This window comes from Acomys russatus, chromosome 4 (assembly GCF_903995435.1).
Source record: "Acomys russatus chromosome 4, mAcoRus1.1, whole genome shotgun sequence".
Taxonomy (NCBI): Eukaryota; Metazoa; Chordata; class Mammalia; order Rodentia; family Muridae; genus Acomys; species Acomys russatus.
The window spans coordinates 62,689,837-62,710,903 of NC_067140.1; the positions used below are offsets into that span (position 1 = coordinate 62,689,837).

The window sequence follows — 21,067 nt, forward strand, 5'->3', positions numbered from 1 at the left end:
TTGGCTGTTGGTTTGCTGTATATAGCCTTTATTATGTTTAGATAAGTGCCTTGTATTCCCGATCTCTCCAGAACTTTAAACATAAATGGGTGTTGGATTTTGTCAAATGCTTTTTCTGCATCTAAAGAGATGATCATGTGGTTTTTCTCTTTCAGTTTGTTTATATGGTGGATTACATTGATGGATTTCCGTATGTTAAACCATCTCTGTATGCCTGGAGTGAAGCCTACCTGGTCATGGTGAATGATGTCTTTGATCTGCTGTTGTACTCGCTTTGTGAGAATTTTGTTGAGTATTTTTGCATCAATGTTCATAAGAGAAATTGGTCTGAAATTCTTTTTTGTTGGATCTTTGTGAGGTTTAGGTATCAATGTGACTGTGGCCTCATAGAAGGAATTTGGTAATATTCCGTCCATTTCTATCTTTCAGAATAGCTTGCATAGTATCGGTATTATCTCCTCTTTGAAGGTCTGGTAGAATTCTGCACTGAAACCATCTGGCCCTGGGCTTTTTTTGGTTGGGAGACTATCAATGGTTGCTTCTATTTCTATAGGCGAAATAGGGCTATTTAATTTGTTTATCTGGTCTTGGTTCAATTTCGGCAAAGGGCAAACCCAGGATACATTAGCTTTCGGTACGACCTTTGTGTTTAGTCTCTTCTGTGTGCTTTGAAGTTTCATCAAAGCCAAACAACAAACCGATGTTCACTTTATTCCTGGAAAAAAAAAATAATAAAGGTATTGAATAGCATTTCAGTGTGTGACGCTTGGAGGGTTTCTGTGCCCTCAAGCCACCTGACCCACCTAAGGTTGGGTAATCATTGTAGGGTGTTGGCAGCTGGGCCACCCTCTTAGGGGCCTACTTTGTGACCTAACAATGGAAAGTTTTAGAGACAAGAGTACCAAAGAAAGCATGCTAAGGCTCTGGTCACCATCAAAAGAGAAGAGAAAAGGTAAAAGTTACAGTTTTCTGAGCTGGATTCATGGCTTGTGCCTTGTCTCCACCTCGAGGCAGACTCCACTCTCTGCCTAGGAGTCAACAGCTTCTCCTTACTCTTGTGTTTTTTTGTTGTTTCTCCAGTTTTTCAAGACAGAGTTTCTCTGTGTTGTTATCTTAGCTGTCTTGGACTCGCTTTGTAGACCAGGCTGGCTTCGAACTCAGCAATCCTCCTGCCTCTGCCTCCAGAGTGCTGGGATTATAGGCGGGCGCTACTGCGCCCGCCTAGTCCCTTACTCTTAACACTGAAACATTGGGTAGAAATGTTTAAAAATAGACATGGTTCCCAGGAAGACAAAGGATTTTTTTTTTTAAGAGATTATAGTTTAACTCAAGTGTGGCTTTTTTTTTTTTCTTTTTGGTTTTTCGAGACAGGGTTCTCTCTGTGTAGCCTTGGCTGTCCTGGACTTGCTTTGTAGACCAGGCTGGCCTCGAACTCACAGCTATCTGCCTGCCTCTGTCTCCCAAGTGCTGGGATTAAAGGTGTGCACCGCCACGCCCGGCAAGTGTGGCTTTCTTGAAATACAGTCTTTTCCTATAAGTAGTTGTAGTTTACTTCTTCAGAGTTATGATTGAAATAGAAAGGCTAAAACAATCATGAAAAATAGCAATAAAAAGCCAGGCATGGTGGCGCACGCCTTTCATCCTAGCACTAGGGAGGCAGAGGCAGGTGGCTTGCTGTGAGTTCGAGGCCAGCCCGGTCTACAGAGTCCAGGACAGCCAAAGCTAAACAGAAAAATTCTGTCTCGAAAAACAACAACAAAAAGCAATAAAAAATGCTTTAACTGGTGTGCTAAAATGCACAGGATCATTCTCACAGATCAGTCAAGGTTTTTAAATCCATGAAATTCAAAATCCACATAGTGGTAAGGATAGAGTTATGTAGTAGTGCATAATTAAAATGAATAAAATATATATCAGCTATGCATATGAGATCAAAACTATTCAAATAAAAAACCAAGTAAGGGGGTAAGGGGGATGCCTCTGACATGACCTCTGGTGTCTGGTTTTGGTTCACTGGCCCTTGGTGGGGCGGCCTTGAGGGCACCCAGAGCAAGGGTATACAGGATCTCCTGGTGAGACCTGATAGACAGTGATCAGACAGAGGGAGGAGGAAGGCCCCCCCACCAGAGGTCTAGGGGAGGGGAATAGGTCGGAGGAGGGAGGGGGGTGGGAACAGGAAGATAAGAAGGAGGGCATAACAATTGGGACGTAATGTGAATAAACTATAATAAAAAATAAATAAACAAACAAGTAAGCAAATAATAAAATATGGTGGACAGAACCCTAAAAGCCAGGTATGTTGTGTGGCTATATCCTGATGGAAACATTCCCCAGCAGACTCAAGAAATGCAGGAAACTCAGGTCTAGGAAGCTCAGAATCTCAAATCCTAACACACACACACACACACACACACACACACACACACACACACACATTATAAAGCAGTAGATAATCAATCACAAGGTGCTATTGGCTGGGGAGATGCTCAGCTGCAGCTACCTCCAAGTGTGCCTACAGCTGCAAGGGGTGCAGCTTTGGAGAGTCATCACCCAGGCTGAGGTAGGCTTTTTGGAAATGCAATAGCTTTTGAGTCACCATACTCCTGTTAGTAATGCCTATAAAGACATTGGTTCCCTACACAAGACCTTGGGGGAATTATCTCTCTGATCTGCTCATGGTGTCCTATATGGGGTGAATAGGTGTTTGCTCATGTCCCCCCCAAATCAACACAACAAAGCTTCTTTTTTCTTCAGGAAAGCAAAAAGGGTTTTTAAAAAGGTGACATTATATTTATATAAAAAGTAGAAAGCCCAGCCGGGCAGTGGTGGCACACACCTTTAATCCCAGCACTTGGGAAGCAGAGGTAGGTGGATCACTGTGAGTTCAAGGCCAGCCTGGTCTACAAAGCAAGTCCAGGACATTCAAAGCTACACAGAGAAACCCTGTCTTGAATAACAAAAACCAAAACCAAAACAAGTGGAAATCCTTAAACATTACATCTAGATCACATTCCATATTATATTATCATTTATTTTCATTTAAGTAAAATATTTTCAAAGAAATTTAAGGTATAAAATGAGAAGAAGACACAAGACCATTTCTATTATCAAGTGCATATAAAAAATTACAAAAATATTGATATTCAAATTTTAATTTGGAACTAGCACATTTCTAGTGACAACAGCACAGTTTTCGTGGCAGTTTAGAGGGCAATCTGGGAGTGAACCAGGAGTGCCTGCGTCAAACTAAATCTACGTGCATCAAGTGTTCCCATTTAACATGGAAAAAAACAAATAACAAGCATGGCTTAAGACTACAACAGATTAGTTATCTATAATGAGATCCAAGTACAGTCAATATTATTTAGTGAAATAACGAGGCGATTTGTGAATCTATTCCTAAATTGATTTGACTAGATGAAATATTATTTACTCAGTAGGAACTAGGTAAATAGAAAAAAAATTGTATTTTTCCTGTTTGCTATACAAGGCCAGGTACTGGTGTTTTGGGAGCCTCTCCATATGCCACCACAGCTCCTAGCCCTCCATTGTGGTCTGATCTGGAAATGTTTATCCTTCTTGTATTTTTACTTTGAGTCAAGTCTCAAGGTGTTCTGGGTATTACACAAAGCAATTCAAACTCTAAGTACTGCATAAAGAACGGGCTCATCAGAATAAAGCACCTGTAACTGTACCTTCTGTCACTGCATCAGGGTGTGTTATGGTCAAGTATTTCTTGCAACTTGTCAATAAATATCACCATAAAAAGAGGTCATTGAAACATATCCTGACATAGACACGGTCCATTAAGCCTATGCTTTAAACAAATACTTGTATATAGATCTTTTTTATTACAGACTGGAATTTGTTCACATATTTTCTTTTCATTCTGTTCCTCTGAAATTTTGTACTACTACTGGCTGGCAAGAAAGCTCTCCTGTCTCCCACTGTCTTACCACCACCAAAAAACAGAGCAACCTGGGGCCAGGGAGAAGGCCCAGTCAATGAAGTAATTAACTTGCACACACACACACACACACACACACACACACACACACTCATGCACCAGTGCAAAGTCATAGAAGAGCTTGGCTAGTCTGGCATTTATACCATGAAAATTGGTGTAAGAAAGTAAGCCCTGAGAGCCAGAGACCCAGCACCATAGGTCTTTAGAAAATGTTAAGGCACTAATAAATAACAATGAGTGATAAATCAGCTGAGACACAGTCCTTGTAGATGGTATTCCTCAACTGAGACTTCCTGAAAGCACAGACTAGCCCTGGAGGTCCAGCCACTCGACACGCTATGAAGGCAAGCATGGCGGTGCACATGGGAGGCTCAGGCTGCACAACCACTTTCCCCTCTCCAACACACACACACACACACACACACACACACACACACACACACACGACAAAAACAAGCAAGTATGATGGTATGTACCTGGATCCCTCTCAGGAAGTGGAGACAGAAAGACGGGTTCAACAGTATATATATATAAAAAATACTGTTTTATATATATAACAATATATATATATTACTTATGAATTCAGAATCTAGAGACGACAAAGGAAGAAACCATTCTGGGTGCACAGCAAGAAATAAAAATGAAACAAAGAATGCATTAGGCCCTACGGTTACTGGCTTCCTTCTCTCACAGACTGCTGTAAAGAAAGGCTGATCTCAGACCCTTGTTCACACACATGGGAAGAGCTAGTGCCTGGCAACCAGACATCTGCTAACTGCAAACATCACTGTGGATTTCTGAAACAGTGTTATTTCCTATTATTTTCAGTTATTTTAGTCCTCAGTCCAGAACATCACTGAGGCTTTTCCAGCCTCCCTGAAAACTGTTGAAAGTAGAAGATGAAAGAAAGAGGGGTTGGGTGGGGGTGGCATTTTCACTAAATTCGTTAGAATCATTTTCATTAGGTTCTTGCCTGAGGATTGCTTTCTCGGCACAGTGAGTCAGATGAAGACGGAGAGACAGCACTATCCAACATGACTCTGGGCACAGTGAACATCTCAAAGCTACGGGAATACCCTTTACACCACAACCAATTGTTTTCTCATAACAACTGGCTTGCTGTTATTACCGGAGAACAAAATTGAGTGTTGTATCCAATAGTCTCCGGCAGCACCCAAGGCTGGGAGTAAAAGTCTCACATGTCAGCTTGCCGATAAGGCATTAAACACACTCCAGCCATCTGCTCAACATGTCACTACACAAAATACAAACTACACATTCTCCAGTGGTTTAAGACTGAAGGGCAAGCTGCTTCCTAGTGCTGAGAACGTAGCTTGTGGTTAGTTTTAAAAGATTTATTAGGTATAGTGTTTCGCCTGTATGTACCCCTACACACCAGAAGAGGGCACCAGCTCTTATTATAGGTGGTTGCTCTTAAGCTCTGAGCCATCTCTTGAGCGCTTGCAGTTTTTTTTTTTTTTTTTTTTTTTAAATTGGCACTTTGTGCTTTGTTTTTGCCTCACTGGAGACTGAGCCCAGGGCCCCATGTGTATTAGGTAAGCATTCAAGCACTGAGCTATGACCCTGGCCCTATAATCTAGTGTTAGATCATTTAACCTTTGTGTACAGGTGGTGGAGGGGTATAGCTGTGGTCTCAGCTACCTGGAGGAGGATCAGTTGAATCCAAAAGTTCAAGACTAACTAGGTCAACATGGTGAGAGACTTCTCACCATGTTTGTCAGAGTGCAGTGGCATGTGCGTTGTGCTTAAGGCCCCGGAACTACAGAAGCTGTGATGGGAATGTTGCCAGAGTTCATGAGTTAGAGACCAAACTGGTTAACAGTGAAGCTGTATTCTTTTTTTTAAGATTTATTTATTTATTGTGTGTATAGTGTTCTCTCTGCAAATACACCTGCATGCCAAAGGAGGCTACCAAATCTCATTATAGATGGTTGCGAGCCACTATGTGGTTGCTGGGAATTGAACTCAGGACCTCTGGAAGAGAAGACACTGCTCTTAACCTCTGAGCCATCTCTCCAGCCCAAAGCTGCATTTCAAAGTGAACTAATTTAATGGAAAACTGGAAGGAATTCACTTCCTTTTTTTTTTTTTTTTTTATTTATTTGTATTTGTTGTAAAGCAAAGGTTCTCAACCTACGGATTGCAACCCTTTGTGGGTCAAATGACTCTTCCACAGGGGCCACATGTCAGGTGTCCTGAATACCAGACATTTACATTACAATTCATGAAAGTAGCAAAATTATAGTTATGAGGTAGCAATGAAAATAATACATTTCCTCACCACAACATGAGGAACTGTATTAAAGGGTCGCGCATTAGCAAAGTTGAGAATCACTGTCCACAGAGGCTTCCAGAAAAGCAGCTGCAATCAGGCTGAGGCTCCGCAGACCATTTCATTACATTAACTCCTATAAGGATGACCCAGGTGAGAGACCCATCACATTTTCAAGGAATCATTGGGGAGTAAGGCATGAACAGTCTAATTCTTTTCCTATGGCAGAATATGTGCAGCGGGATTTGAACCAGAGTCTAAGAGCACCAAGAGCTGTTCCACTACTGAGCTCCATCGCCCACATCTTAATGTGTGAAGAATGTGCAGTCAAAACACGACTCTGCACCAGGCATATGTGGAAAGGTATTTAATTGTAAAATAGAAAAAGAGGCCAGAGTACAGTCTTGACGGTAATTGGTTCTTTATACAGGTAAGCTAGAGGAGCTTGGGAGTTAAACATTTCCATAAAGCAATAAAACAAAACAACAAAATAATAAAAGAGTTTGAAGTTACATTTTACAAAAAAGAATGGAATAGTCTGTCCAGCGTCCATACGTTTCGGAATTGACAGTATTGTGATGAGAGCGAGTCGTAGCACAGGCCTGGAGCTTTCATGGGGGGGGGGAGCAAAAGTGACATTAGACATAGCTATAGCATCACTGAGTACAAAAACGTCCTGTTCTACATACAAAAGCAATTTTCCATAAGAATAATTTCTTAGGGGGAGGGGAGTAAGTCCATGAAATATTTCAGAAACCCAAATGCACTGAGTTTGCCAAAAACATTATCTTAAGACTCAGCGCCTCAAAGTGCTTGTGTGGGAACCATGATGGAAGGCACAGAGTACAGTCTCACGTCCCCACAGTGGGATTTTCAGAAGAGCATAGAGTTTGCATGTTCTCTTGCAGGTTGCTCCTTCCGGGAACACTGTTGTGGTGCCAGTGACACCAGCTATTAGCTTACTTACTTCCAGTGGCCGGCAGAACAACAGTGGTGCCTTTGCTTTTTCTTGTTAACTTTCATCGTCTTTGTGGGAAACACACCTAAGCAAGTGATGCATTTTAAAACCATAAACATGCAGAATATGTACAAACAAAATTTTAAAAATATCTGCTTCATATACATGTAAATCTACTTGCATGTAGCTGAAGTTGAACAAATATAAAATTTCTGCTTCCTAAAAAATGTTTTCAGAGAACCTGAGACAACTTAAAAGCTGTACAAAAGTTCCTGGGAGAAATCTCCTTGCAGAGTTATTTCCAGCGTCAGTCCACCATAATTATTACACATTTGGTCTAATCAACAACGACCACCCTTAAAACTTCCGTTTCTGAGAAATTAAAGTCTGTACCCAAATCAAAAAGAATCCCCTCTATGTAACAGTGCCTTACTGTGGTTTTGGGATCTCTCCTCAACAATCTTTATCAACTCATTTGTAACGGTAAAAAAGGAAACAACCAAAAAACTATTTACAGAATTCAGTTTTAAATACATTTCACAAGTTCTAAAGTTTTATATTACAAGAAGTCGGAGCTCATGGCTTAAGTCCCATTAGCAATCTGTAGCACTTTCTATTATTCCGTATTCCCGTGGCTGTGTCCTTACTGTGTACAGTTCAAGACTGTATTCTTTCTGGACAATAGGTAGAAGCAAACTCGTGCTCACAGCGGCTGCACAGCCTCCTTGCTGGTCTGCAGGCGTGTCATGGCCTCCAGCTTCTGCCTGTAGGCCTCCGCCTCCTGCTCCTTCTTAAGCAGCTGCTGGCGGTATTTCTGGGCCTCCCGGTTGGCTTCATCCAGCTGTTTCTGAAGAGCTTCTCTCTCCTAATTTAGAAAAGAAAAGCCGTGGTTTCAATTTTTGCAAAAATAATATTAACATACTATGTGTCCTTCAAAAAAAAAAAAAAAAAGCCACTCTGCAGTAGCCACAGCAGCGGCCTCTCGGTCCCTCCTCCTAGACTTACCTTTCCAGCCAATTCACAAACAAACCCCCACTTTTGTTCTCTGTATTATGAGAGGGAGATTATTCTTTAACTTCAAGAAAGCTATTTCTAATTTAGAAAGAATAAACACAACATGTGCCCCTGTACTTCTTTCTATATGTACTGAAGGAAGATATAGAAGACTTAAAAGCCAACTATGAACACACCGCTGTCTCTCCTCAGAGTTCCTACAAATAACAATCACACAGCTGGCCACCTACCATGACTGAGCGAAGGCAATTCTACAACCTGCTTTCTCCCGTGCCAGGCTATGAATGACAAAAGTGATGCTCAGCATTGATGGCTGCCTTCCCAAGAACACTACGTTTATGGGATTCAAATGTCACTCATTCCAAAATGGCCCACACTCCTCCGCACTAGCAAGCATAATACCTGAACTGCATCACAAAGGGCGCTGGTCTAGACTAGCAAGCCACAGGGTGGGCAACCCATAAAAGGCTACTCTAACAACCTTCTGCTGCTAAACAGATATCAAGTGTTTTAAATCCTCTGTTATTGAGAGGCAATACACACAAGCCCAGTCCAGTGAGAATAATATGCTTATCTCTTCTCTATTCTGCTTCTATTCGGTTATCAAGGAAAAAGGAACAAACATTTCAAAGGACCCTTTCGTATCAACCTCCAGTAAGCACATGGAGAAAAGCTAATCCACATAAGCCCAGGCTCAGGAGGGTTTCCTGTCTTAGGAACAAAGTAATTTCATCACAAAATCCCGTTAGTGAGGTAAGGGCCAAAATAGAACTATGAATTGCAGAAAAGGGGGAGCAGAAGGTCAGAGATGTCCTAGAGTAGGACAGTCTGAGGGTCTCCTACACAACCACCGCCTCCTGCTTTCCTGCTCAGGCACTTCTACCAAGAGGAGCACACAGCTCTCGTTCTGTCTCTGCCTCTGTGTCTATGTATGTGTGTCTCTGTCTCTGCCTCTCCTCTCTCCTTCTCTCTCTCTCTCTCTCTCTCTCTCTCTCTCTCTCTCTCTCTCTCTCTCTCTCACACACACACACACACACACACACTATGATCCCACTTATTGAGAATGAAGTTAGATTTAATAGTTTCAGATTTTTTTTTTCCAGATTCTTATGGGTCCCCAGATACGGAAGTAACTGAGAAGTCCAATAAAGGACTGGCTTTCTTTCCAGTTTACGCAATACCCAGGCCCTACTCTAACACTTTATATCCCTGCTGGGGAGCAGAGTCACTTACATACACCCTTCCCTACTGCTAGAAGAGATGGAAACCAGAAAAACTTAAGTTGGAAACACCTAAGAGTCAGGCCTCAGGGAAACAATCAACAAGAGAACTGGCTGTGACCCACGAAGGACTTAGAGCTTGCCAATGGTCAGGAGCAGAGGTGAAGGGTAGGGGCGTGGCCGTGTTTGCCTAGGAGCAAGACTTTACTTGTGGGAGGAGCGGGTGTAGCCACACATGTAAGTGTCCTTAACGTTTACCTATGTCATGCTCACTTGGCATGCAGCACATACACTAAAACTGAATGATGCAGCGATGAGCAAGGCCCTTGTCCAAGGACGACATGTGAACTCACGAAGCACCCCATACTTTCACCCAGCTCATGGGGACCTATGTGATACTTCTGACTGCATCAGGTACCAGCACTATGGATATACACATACACATAACTAAAACTAATGAAAATAAATCCAGGTTTACATGCATTAAGAAAGAAGGGCTTTTTGGGGTTTTTTTTTTTTGGGGGGGGGGGTTGTAGTCAATGTTTAAATATACATAGAAATTTCCCCAACTGCATAGGAAATATTAGGACAAACTGACTATATGGGGTCATCTTGTATTAGTTATTCATTAACACCTGGCATTTGCAAGGGGTTTGCTATTATTACAGAAAACACAAGCAAATGGAGACAGTGTCAGAGTGAAATGGCTTACTCCTATCTACCTTATCTCATTCCAAACACACATGCACGTGTGCATACACACACCACCCAACGGGGGATCAAACACAGGGCCTCAAACATTCAACCACTGAGCACTAAGAAAAATATAGCTCCCTTTCACCTACTAGGCCAAACGAAAGACTCATTTCAGCTCCATCTTTTTGTCTAACGTTGTAAACTATAAAGATCCTCAGTATTTGCTGTGTATGTTGAGTATGGGATTAACATATAAAGACTTCTTCTGAGCCAGGCGTGGTGGTGCACGCCTGTAATCCCAGCACTTGGGAAGCAGAGGCAGGTGGATCGCTGTGAGTTCGAGGCCCGCCTGGTCTACAAATCGAGTCTAGGACAGCCAAGGCTACACAGTGAAACCCTGCCTCTAAAAAACAAAAGCAAAAGACTTCTTCTATTGTACTTTTGCTTCTCAGAAACACAAAAATATAGAAAGAGAACTTTTTGACCACCTCACCTTTCAAAGCAAATGAAACTGTGAAAAGTGGGAAATGTTACATATTTTACTCAGAGACCTTTGTTTCTGATGTCACAGTTACTGGATACACTTCATGGAAGACATTTTATTTAAAAACCATTTCACAGGGGCTGGAGAGATGGCTCAGAGGTTAAGAGCACTGTCTGTTCTTCTAAAGGTCCTGAGTTAAATTCCCAGCAACCACATGGTGGCTCACAAACATGTATAATGTGATCTGATTCCCTCTTCTGCCACACATGTAGGCAGAATACTATATAAATAATAAATAAATCTAGCCAGGTGTGGTGGCACACACCTTTAATCCCAGCACTTGGGAGGCAGCGGCAGGCGGATCTCTGTGAGTTTGAGCCCAGCCTCGTCTACAAAGCGAGTCCAGGACAGCCAAGGCTACACAGAGAAATCCTGTCTCAAAAAAAGCATTCCCACACATTAACAGCACACAGGCTAAACAGAGCATGGAGGCACACATGCCTTTAATCCCAGCACTAGGGAGACAGGCAGGCAGATCTCTGAGTTCAAGACTAGCCTGATCTACAAAGCCAGTCTAGGACAGCCCGGGCTATACAGAAAACCCTGTCTTGAAAAGAACAAACAAAAAATACAATAGGCTGACAGCTGACATTTTTATTTAAATATAAATATTAATCCTATGGACTTAATATTTTGTAGTAAAGCCACACTGATTTTTTTTTAATATTTATTGTGTGAGTGTGTGCTAATGTGATATGGCACATATGTGGTCAGAGGACAATGTTCTAGGGTCAGGTTTTTCTTTCCACGCTTATCCGGGCGCAGGGGGTCAAATCTAAGATGCCAAGCACTCACAGTGAGTGCCTCTACCTGTTGAGCCATCTTATTGGCCCAATTTCCATATTTTATTATTATTGTATGTATATGGGTGTTTTGCCTGCATGTGTGTCTGTAACATTAGTGTGCAGTGCCCAAGGAGGCCAGAAAAGGGTGCCAGATCCCCTAGAACTGGTGTTATAGACTGTTGTAAGCTTCCATGTGGGTACTGGGAATTGAACTCAAGTCCTCTGGAAAAGGAGCCAGTGCACTTTAACTGCTGAACCATCTCTGCAGCCTCCAATTCTGCTACTTTTATGTAGCAGTATCAGTTATGTGTGATGTGCTGCTGAGGCGCTGCTCTAGGGGCGGCTTGCAGCTGCTCAGTATGAAGAAAGCTTGGGGTACAAGTCCCAGCACTGGAGGAAGAGAAGAGGTTAACATATTTCTAAGAAAACTAGTAACAATCAAGATTGATGGCAACAAGATATACAAATTATTATACGGAATTATAATATACTGAATTATTAGGCAACAGAACCACAGGGCAAGGGGTGATTTGGGCTCCCTTTATTTTCAAAGATGATTTTCTAGTCCTGTCTTCAAAGCAATGGTAGGGACAATTTGACCATTTTAATACATAATTTTCTAATACTCAAATTTATATCATTCTAGCTATTATAAACTGAAAGACACAATTACAATAGTCTACCTTCTACCTCAACATATACTTTAAGTAATCTTGCTAGTAAATATCACTAAGAATTTACTACATGCTCACTATTGTACCCATCCTGCATTTGGTCCCATTTCTTTTCTTTGAGACAGTCTCACTATGTAGCCCTGGCTGGCTTAGAATTCATTATGTCTCAAACTCACAAGAGGGCGCATCCCCACGCCAAGCTTTTCTTTCATTTAATGTTCACAGCAATCAAGTGCTGATGCTATCTGGTCTCTGTCTTGATGATGGAGAATCCTCCTTGAAACGTCAAACAAGGTCAGCCACTCAGATATCAGAAAATTCAAACCTACAGTTGAGGTCAGACCTATCCTCTTAATGATTAGGTATATATTTAAATTTTCACTTATTATTACCTTATTATTATTATGTGTGTGTATGGGTATGTATGCCATGTATGAAGTTGTCTTCCCTTTTACCTTCATATGTGTTCCAAGGACCAAACCTAGGTCACCAGGCTTACATGGCAATCATTAACTTGCTGAGCCACCTTGCTAGCCCAACACACAGCACACAACACACACTCTCACACACACACATTCAAACACTTTTTAATGTTTTATTTTAAACTATGTGGTGCTTATGCATCTGTGTAGAGAGATGTGTGTGTGTGTGTGTGCGTGAGAGAGAGAGACGCGTGCACGCACGCGCAGTGCAGGTGCCTGTGAAGACTACAAGAGACTGCCAGACCCCCTAGAACTAGAGTGACAGGCAGTTGTGAGCTGCTGGAAAGTGAACTGAGACCCTCTGGAAGAGCAGCTAGCTATCTCTTCAGCCTCAAGTACCAAGATACATGTTTGTTAAAGAGAAAAACCAGGCAAAGTACCTGAGCTATTTACTTGTGCCTAAAGTTAATTGCCCAGATGTGATATAATGATCTGATTTCTACAAACACAGGCTGCATCCACTTGTTTCAAACTGCCTGTGGCTGCAGTCTCCATCACAACACACTTAGACAGCTACAGGAGCCATATGGCTTATAAAGCCAAAGTGGCCCCTACCAGGCCTTTTCCATAAAGGTCTTGTCCTTCCCCAGCCCCAGAGGAAGAACTTCCTGAGAAGAGAGAGGGAACATGTTTAATTCCTGGCAGAAGCAAGACAACCCAAGCATGACTGGAAACAGTGTGACTGCAGCATTCTGGAGGCTGAGGTGGAGATGTGATGTGAGTTCAAGGCCAGCCTGGGCTACGAGGTTACTCCCAGACCAGATAGGCCTACACAGCGGAATGCTACCTAAAACAAAACAAACCAAGAAAACAAAATTAAGCAAAATAAACAAAAATCATTTTAAATAAAAGTTTCAAGTAAGACACTGTTCAAAAATTTACAAATTTGTTGTTGTTGTTGTTGTTGTTTTTGGTTTTTCAAGACAGGGTTTCTCTGTGTAGCCTTGGCTGTCCTGGATGCGCTTTGTAGACCAGGCTGGCCTTAAACGCACAGCGATCCACCTGCCTCGGCCTCCCAAGTGCTGGGATTAAAGGCGTGCGCAACCACCACCTGGCTACAGATCAATTTATTTATTTATTTATTTAATTTTACAGATCAATTTTTATAAGAACGCTAACATTAAGGACCCTTAACTCATACCTAGCTAAAGGACACACATATGTCATTTACAAAATAAACAACCTTGCTGGGCACAGTGGCATATAATTTTGATCCCAACACTTTAAAAGCAGAAGCAGGCATAGCTGTTTGAAGCTAGCCTAATCTACCAAAAGAGGTCTGGGCCAGCCAGAGCTACATAGTGAGGCCCTGTCACGATGGAGAGAGAGAAAGAAGAGTAGGAGGGAGGGAGAGAAAGAGGTGGGGGAGAAAGGGAGGGAAGAAGGGAGGGAGAGAGACAGAGACAGAGACAGAGACAGAGAAAGAAGAAGAGGAGGAAGAGGAGGAGGAAGAATATCAAGGCAAAGGCATGGACAAGGATAGCTCAGTAGTAGATCTAGCACTTGCTTAGCATGCATGCAGCTTGATCCTGGGCAAACAAACCCCACTTCCGCCCCGACACACACACAAAATCTACTCAAAACAAAAACCAAAATTGACTAATAAAGTCATCTCTAACCAGAACTCATATAACTACAAATTATAAGCAGTTATCATCTGTGAGCAGCAGAGACACCTGCCTCCTAACGTGCTCAGCACTCAGTTTCCCTCCTACATACATGCATTCATTTCACTTGAAATAGCTCAATGTTGCTTGTTTTGGGGACATCTTTAAAGGACAGACTTCTTCACAGTATCTTCTATGGAGAGCCACCAAGAAACAGAAGCAAAGCTGTGTGCACTAATGCAGTGTGGCTGCCTTCTTACTTGCATCTGCCCCAACAAAAGTAAATAAAGCTGTTTCCTTTTCCTCACCATCACAATGCACACAGGAGAAAGGGGTGAGCTTATTCAGCAGTAAGTCTCAGAGGCTGAAAACATTCTAGGCCTAGGTAAGATTGTACAGAGACTAGAAGCTTCCAGGACTAGGCTTAGCTTGGCAGGCGGAAGCAGTAAGCCTCTGAGAGAACAAGTAAATCAGGCAAATGAAAGTTCCTTTTCCATACTCTGGCAACTGTGGGTACAGAGACAGAAAAAGCCCCGTGAAAACTGTACATGAGTTAACTTTTCTATTTCTTTATATTTTTTTTCTTAGTCTAAGTGTTATTAATGTGTTTGAATGACATAAATTCTTAATGCTGCCCTGGGCATCACCAGATGTCCATCTAGCCTCTATTTACAGTTGTGACAATCAAAAATGTTTCTAGACATTGTGAAATGTCCCTTAGGGTCAAAACCTCCCCACCTGAGGATCAGTTTCACAAAAACTTGGGGTTAAAATTTGGCCGAGATATCAAAGCCAACCGCATAAAAGCTTGCCCCTGGGGCAATTCTGTCACCTAAGGGTGTACATGCAGAGAATGGCTCCGTGTGTTCTGAGAAAACAGTGACTTAGCCTGATGTAAACACTAGACGTCACACATCCTCATACGGGGACTCCAGCTGCCTCCAAGTGCTCTTTATTCTATGTGTAAAACCCTAAGCAGCAACGCAGCCAGGGATGCAGTAACATTTCCATTACCAGAAAGTTATATTGAAAAACAAAAAACAATAAAACTCCATGGTCCTGTATATCAAGCTAAACTTAATCTCCCTAACGCTTCTTTCTTCTTGGCTCTACTTAATTAATGCACCTTAATTGTGACTCTCTTGTGTACTTGGAATTACTCTCCCTCATCTCTGGAAGACTAAAAAAGGGACTAGGCTGGACTTTGTGGGAAATAGGCCTGCTAGTCATTAATAAAGGGTTAGACTACAATCATTATTATTTAAAAATTAAATTGTTTAATAGACTTACATATAATGATATCCAAATAATTTTAAATGTTTTATTATATAATGAAAACAAAGTTTTATATATATATCAAAGTAAATATATATATATATACTTTTGTTTTGTTTTGTTTTTGTTTCTTTTTGTAACTTCCTATGCTCCAAAGAGACCATCTGACAAACAGAAAATGAAAATAAAGAGTACATAAAGAGTATGGCTCAGTCAGTAAAGTATTTGCTGTGCAGCCATGAGAACCTGTGTTTGGGTCCCCAGGACCCATGTGTAAGGCTGGGCATGGTGCACACTTATAATCACAAGTGCTGAGAAGGCAGACACAGAAGGCCCCTGAGACTCGCTGGTCCCTCAAGCCACGCCCAGTCTAGCTGAACTGGTAAACCCCAGGTTCAGTGAGAGACTGTTTCAAAAAACAAGGTGGAAGGCTGGGGAGATGGCTCAGCAGTTAAAGTGCACTTGCTGCTCCTACAGAAGATGTGGATTCAGTTCCCAGCACTCATGTGGCACCTCACAACCAAGTTTAACTAGAGTTTCAGGGTATCCAATGACCCTGGCTTCGGGAGGCACCAGCAATACATAAGGTACACATACATACATGCAAACAAAACACTCATGCATATAAAATAAATTAATTTTAAAAAAGAAAAAGTAAAAACAAGGTAGAGAATGACTGAGACACCCAACATCAACCTCTGGCCTCCACAGGCATATGCATACACACACACACACACACACACACACACACACACACACACACACACACACACACACAAAGAGTACTAAGTGAGGATATAAATAAGATACTGTTTAGTGAAGTAAAAATTGTTAGCTTGTAAGTCAGAACTTTAACCTTGTCCTATAGGTGTCACCTTAAATTTTTAGAAATAAAACATCACACTCAATAGTTAAAACTTAAAATTTTACTAGACATCCTGGCTAAACTATTAGTCATGATTGTTTTTGTGCATTCTTTTTTTTTTTTCATGTGCAATGGTGTTTTGCCTGCATGTAGTACATCTGTATGAGGGTGTCAGATCTTGGAGTTACAGACAGCTATGAGCTGCCATGCAGGTGGCTGGGACTTGAATTCAGGTCCTCTGGAAGAACAGTCAGTGCTGTTAACCTCTAAGACATCTCTCCAGCCCTGTTTTTTGTGCATTGTTAAGACAGGATTTACTTATGAGGTCTAGTTAACTAGACTGTTTAGCTTAATGCTTGTGATTAAGCCCACAAGATGCACCTGTCTGCTGTTTAAATAAGTATGAGACTATGTCTACCTGTCTTTAGTAAGAACTATGTTGCCATTCATTTAACAAACAAAAACAAAGCCCCTTTCTGTGAATCAGAGACTTTGACAAGAACATCTTGATAATCATCACAGTTATCAATCAGATACAACAAAGGTAAAGATGAGGATGCTGACTTTATCCATCCCCATGAAAACCCAAAATTGAGGTGATAATCATCTAAATTCCAATTTGGGAGAAAATAAAACCCAGACTCAAAGATAGGTCAAGAGCTTGCACAGTTAGAATACAAAGCTGTGTCTACTGTACTTGCTCTTCAAAGTTATTTAAGAATCATGTTTTATGTGAGACATTATAACTTCAGTACAAGAAATTTTATTTATCGTCATGTTAGAAAACCAACAAATGAGTTTGGGAGAGGAAAATGGCTAGACATTATGAATAGCCTAAATTAATTCAATTTCCTCAAAGGGCGCAATATTAAACAAGGCAGGTATCTTTTGCATTTACAAGCATGAGCTGTCGAGCAATCAGCGTCTTTCTGTGAGAGGGTTTCCAGGGCAATTAGGGAGTAGCACTTTTGAAAGAAAAGAATTTTCAGTGATTTGTGAAAATGGCATGTAGAAGTTTAACAAAAAATAAGAGATGGAGTTCAAAAAAACCAAAGGCAGTCCAAGTGTTACTAGGATAACAAACTTTGTTACAAATAAATTCTTTGCTCATTCATTCATTCAATATTTATTTATTGAGGGCTTGCCATATGTTTGGGGCCAAAAACAAAATGATGACACTATTCACTTTCGTTCTTTATCAAAACATGGCCAGTAATAAATATAAATGACAGATAATAATAGCAATAATTATAATAATAAAAGGAAACGGAATTTATTTTGGATGGCTGCAGCAAAACACACCGGGTAAAAGGCTCCTTACTTCAATTTCTGCAGATTCCACCCGGTTCTCAATTATTTCCATACACTGTCTCTTAGCTGGTGGCTCTTCACTGATGACAGTTTCTTCAGCAATGTCTGTTGCTGGGACTGTCAATACTAAAATGACAAAGAGGTTCGCGTTACATCACTCTCAGACAACTCAGAGATAAAATCTCAACACTGTTGGTGCCACTTGCCTGCAGCAAGCAGCCTCAGTCATTCCCAAACCCTGCTCTTGTACGACAGTGTCCCTATTGGTCACCTTCATTTTCTCACTGAAGCCCACTTTCTGAAGTGGCTACTCATGGCACTCTTACACATAATATACTCATCCATACAACTGTAAGGCGAAAATAATATTAAAGATGCGTATTTTAAGAGTCTCAGGTACCTACTAACATAACTACTTTTATTAGTTTCTTGTGTATTATTCTTACAATAATTTATATAAAAACAGCAAATATGCACGAGAAGCGTGCACAAAGCCCATCCATTCAGACACACGCACACCGCTGAGCATCCGCTTTGGCAACTCCGTTTGAGTATCTTTCTCCGCAGAGCTTGCTAATGCCTGCTAATCCTCTTCCTGAAGGCGTACAAGTGTAAACACTGTTCACAACTGCCTCCCTAGTGGGTTAGAGGGCTTTGTTAACATTTTTGATGTTTTCATGTAAATATGAGGTTACATGCCCTTGCTTTGCACAACAGTGAACATATTTGACAGCCATGAAGAAAAAAATTCACTTACTGCTATTAAGTCAGGAGGAAAATTAGAGTTGTTGTCTAAGACTATCAAAACATTTTGTCAAAGTGGGATACGATGGGGCACTCAGGATGTAGGGGCAGGCAGATCTGAATTGAAAGCCAGCTTGGTCTATATAGCAAGACCCTGCCTCAAAAATAAATAAATGCTTATTTATTATCACCAAAACACGGCCAGCAAGGTGGCTCCACAGGTAAGGGCAGTGCCACCAAGCCTGGTCACCTGGATTCAATGGATGGGATGCACACAGTGGAGGGAAAGAATGGACTCCCTCAAGCTGTGCAGACTTCCACCACTGTGCCATGGCACACACATTCTCCTCCCAACAAGTCAATAATACTTTTAAATTTTTGTCAAAACATTAAAAATTTGGTTAGTAACAAAGGTAACAAACTTAAAAATAGTGAACCTAGTATTAATTAGCACAATATATGGTAATTTAAAGCATTAAAAATGGGGCTGGAGAAATGGCTCAGTGGTTAAGAGCACTGACTGCTTTTCCAGAGGTCCTGAGTTCAAACAGCACCACATGGCAGCTCACAACTGTCTTAACTCCACTGTTAAGAGATCAAACACCTCCTTCTGAGCTCCATGGGCACTGCATGCATGTAGTACACATAGATATGCAGGTATATACTCATACACATAAAACAAATATTTTATTTTATTCATATTACATTGTATGTAATAAGAATGGAGAAATTCTTTTACACTGCACATAATACGGTACATATTTTATATTTTAAATTATAAAGGCTCTAACAGTTTAATTTTTTTTTTCTTTTTGTTTTTTTGTTTGTTTTTGTTTTTTCAAGGCAGGGTTTCTCTGTGTAGCCTTAGCTGTCCTAGACTCGTTTTATAGACCAGGCTGGCTGCCCCTGCCTCCCGAGTGCTGGGATTAAAGGTGTGTGCCACCATACCCAGCTTTAATTTTTTTTTCCAGAGTTTTCCTCTTTTTCTACTCAATCAACATGAACTTTAGAACCCATTTGGCTGGTTACAGAAAAAGAAATGCTGATCTTTGTCACGAACTAAATTGTGTCCCTCTTATCCTCCAATTTGTATGTAAAAGTCCTAACCTTCAGCATTTTTGAATGGTTATATTTGGAAGCAGGGCCCTTAAATGAAGTCACACGCTTTCTACTTCTGTCCTAGGAGGAGAGAGGACACAGCTAGAAGACATCAGCCACAAGCCAGATGAGCCTGCTGACACTTGATGAGAAATTAATGTCTCCTGCTTACATTATAGTTTTTGACACTGTTACAGCAACCCTAGCACACTAACATTTGCTCAGGAAGAACTGAATGCTCCTTGACACTGAGGCTCCCACCCACAATATGAGTTTCCTTACATTTGCTATAAATAAAACTAGTCTATATAATGTCTGGTTTGAGAAACAATTTTGTTTAATACAGTTTGTATGCACAGATGTACATAATCATAGTATTATGTGTGTGATGCACGTAAATGTTTGTGTGGGTGTGTGCCTAAGTATGACTGAACATTTGGAGACAAGAGACTGACATCACTTGTTCTCTTTGTTCATTCTCCACCTTAAAACTTAAGCCCATGCCTTTAATCCCAGCACTCAGAAGGTAGAGGCTGGTGGATTTCTATGGGTTTGAGACCAGTCCATGCTGCATAATGAGTTCCAGGACAGTCAGAACTATATACCAAACAAAAAAATAATAGGTGATGGGGGCGTAGATGTGTGTGTGTGTGTGTGTGTGTCTGGCTCAGAGGACAACTTGTGGAGCTTAGTGACACAGCTAGGCTGGTTGATCAATGAGCTTCAGGAATCTCTCTGTCTGCCTCTGTTCCCCAACCCTTATCTCAGTGACAGGGTCTCGGATGCATGCTATCAGGTTGACTCCCCCAGCCCCGTTTTTGGCACAGAGTCTCACTGTGTAATACTGGCTGGCTTGGAACTTGCTTTGTAGATCAGGTTAGTTTTGAACTCAGAGATACGCCTGCCTCTGCCTGAGTGTTGGGATTAAGGCATGCGCCACCACACCTGGCCTAACGACACTTTAAATGTTGCACTAAAAAATGTAGCTGTCGTTTGATCTACCCTGTAAATCTTTGAGATTCTCAAAAGGGAAAGGGGTGGGGGAATAGGGAAGGAAGTGCCACAGGGAAGCTCTGAATATTCCTACTATAATCCACAAGTCAACTTTTGGGCTTTTTATCTTTGTTTTTAAACAAGAAGGATAATTTGAGAAGTCAAGCTTGCTGTGAATTTATAAACACACTAAAGCATAGTTCTTGGAAACTTAAGACTGAGCATACCTTATCAAAGCATCAGCTTTCTTACAAGGCTACAGGTGAATGAAAGCTCCACCCTATTGATTTGAAGTGAGAAAATGAATTCTATTTTTTACAAGCTAAAGCAAAAAAAAAAAGTCTGGCAATTGTTTTTCCACACTGATGTCTTTGGCTCAATCTTTCCTATCATCAGGGGCGGGGGAATGCAGCTGAGTGTGGAAGTCCTAGTATAAAACTCAACTCAGATATGTAGATGCAGGAAGATCAGGAGTTCAAGACCAGCCTCAGCTACATACTAAGCTTTAGGGCAGACTCAGCTAGATGAGGGTCTGTTTTAA

The 21,067-nt window shown here is 41.3% G+C and overlaps 1 protein-coding gene across 7 annotated transcripts in view; it reads right to left on the reverse strand.

Annotated features, from left to right (window-relative positions):
* Nucleotides 1–6,884: 6,884 nt before the first annotated feature.
* Gabpb1 (GA binding protein transcription factor subunit beta 1) overlaps nt 6,885–21,067 on the reverse strand; it is a 52,106-nt gene continuing 37,923 nt past the window's right edge. For all 7 annotated transcript variants that reach the window (XM_051144557.1, XM_051144554.1, XM_051144558.1 and 4 more), the window contains 2 exons: nt 17,702–17,817; nt 6,885–8,083 (listed from right to left, as the gene is read on the reverse strand). In XM_051144557.1, the coding sequence (XP_051000514.1) occupies nt 7,922–8,083; nt 17,702–17,817 (278 nt within the window). In that variant the 3' untranslated portion in view covers nt 6,885–7,921. The remainder of the gene's footprint in view (nt 8,084–17,701; nt 17,818–21,067) is intronic.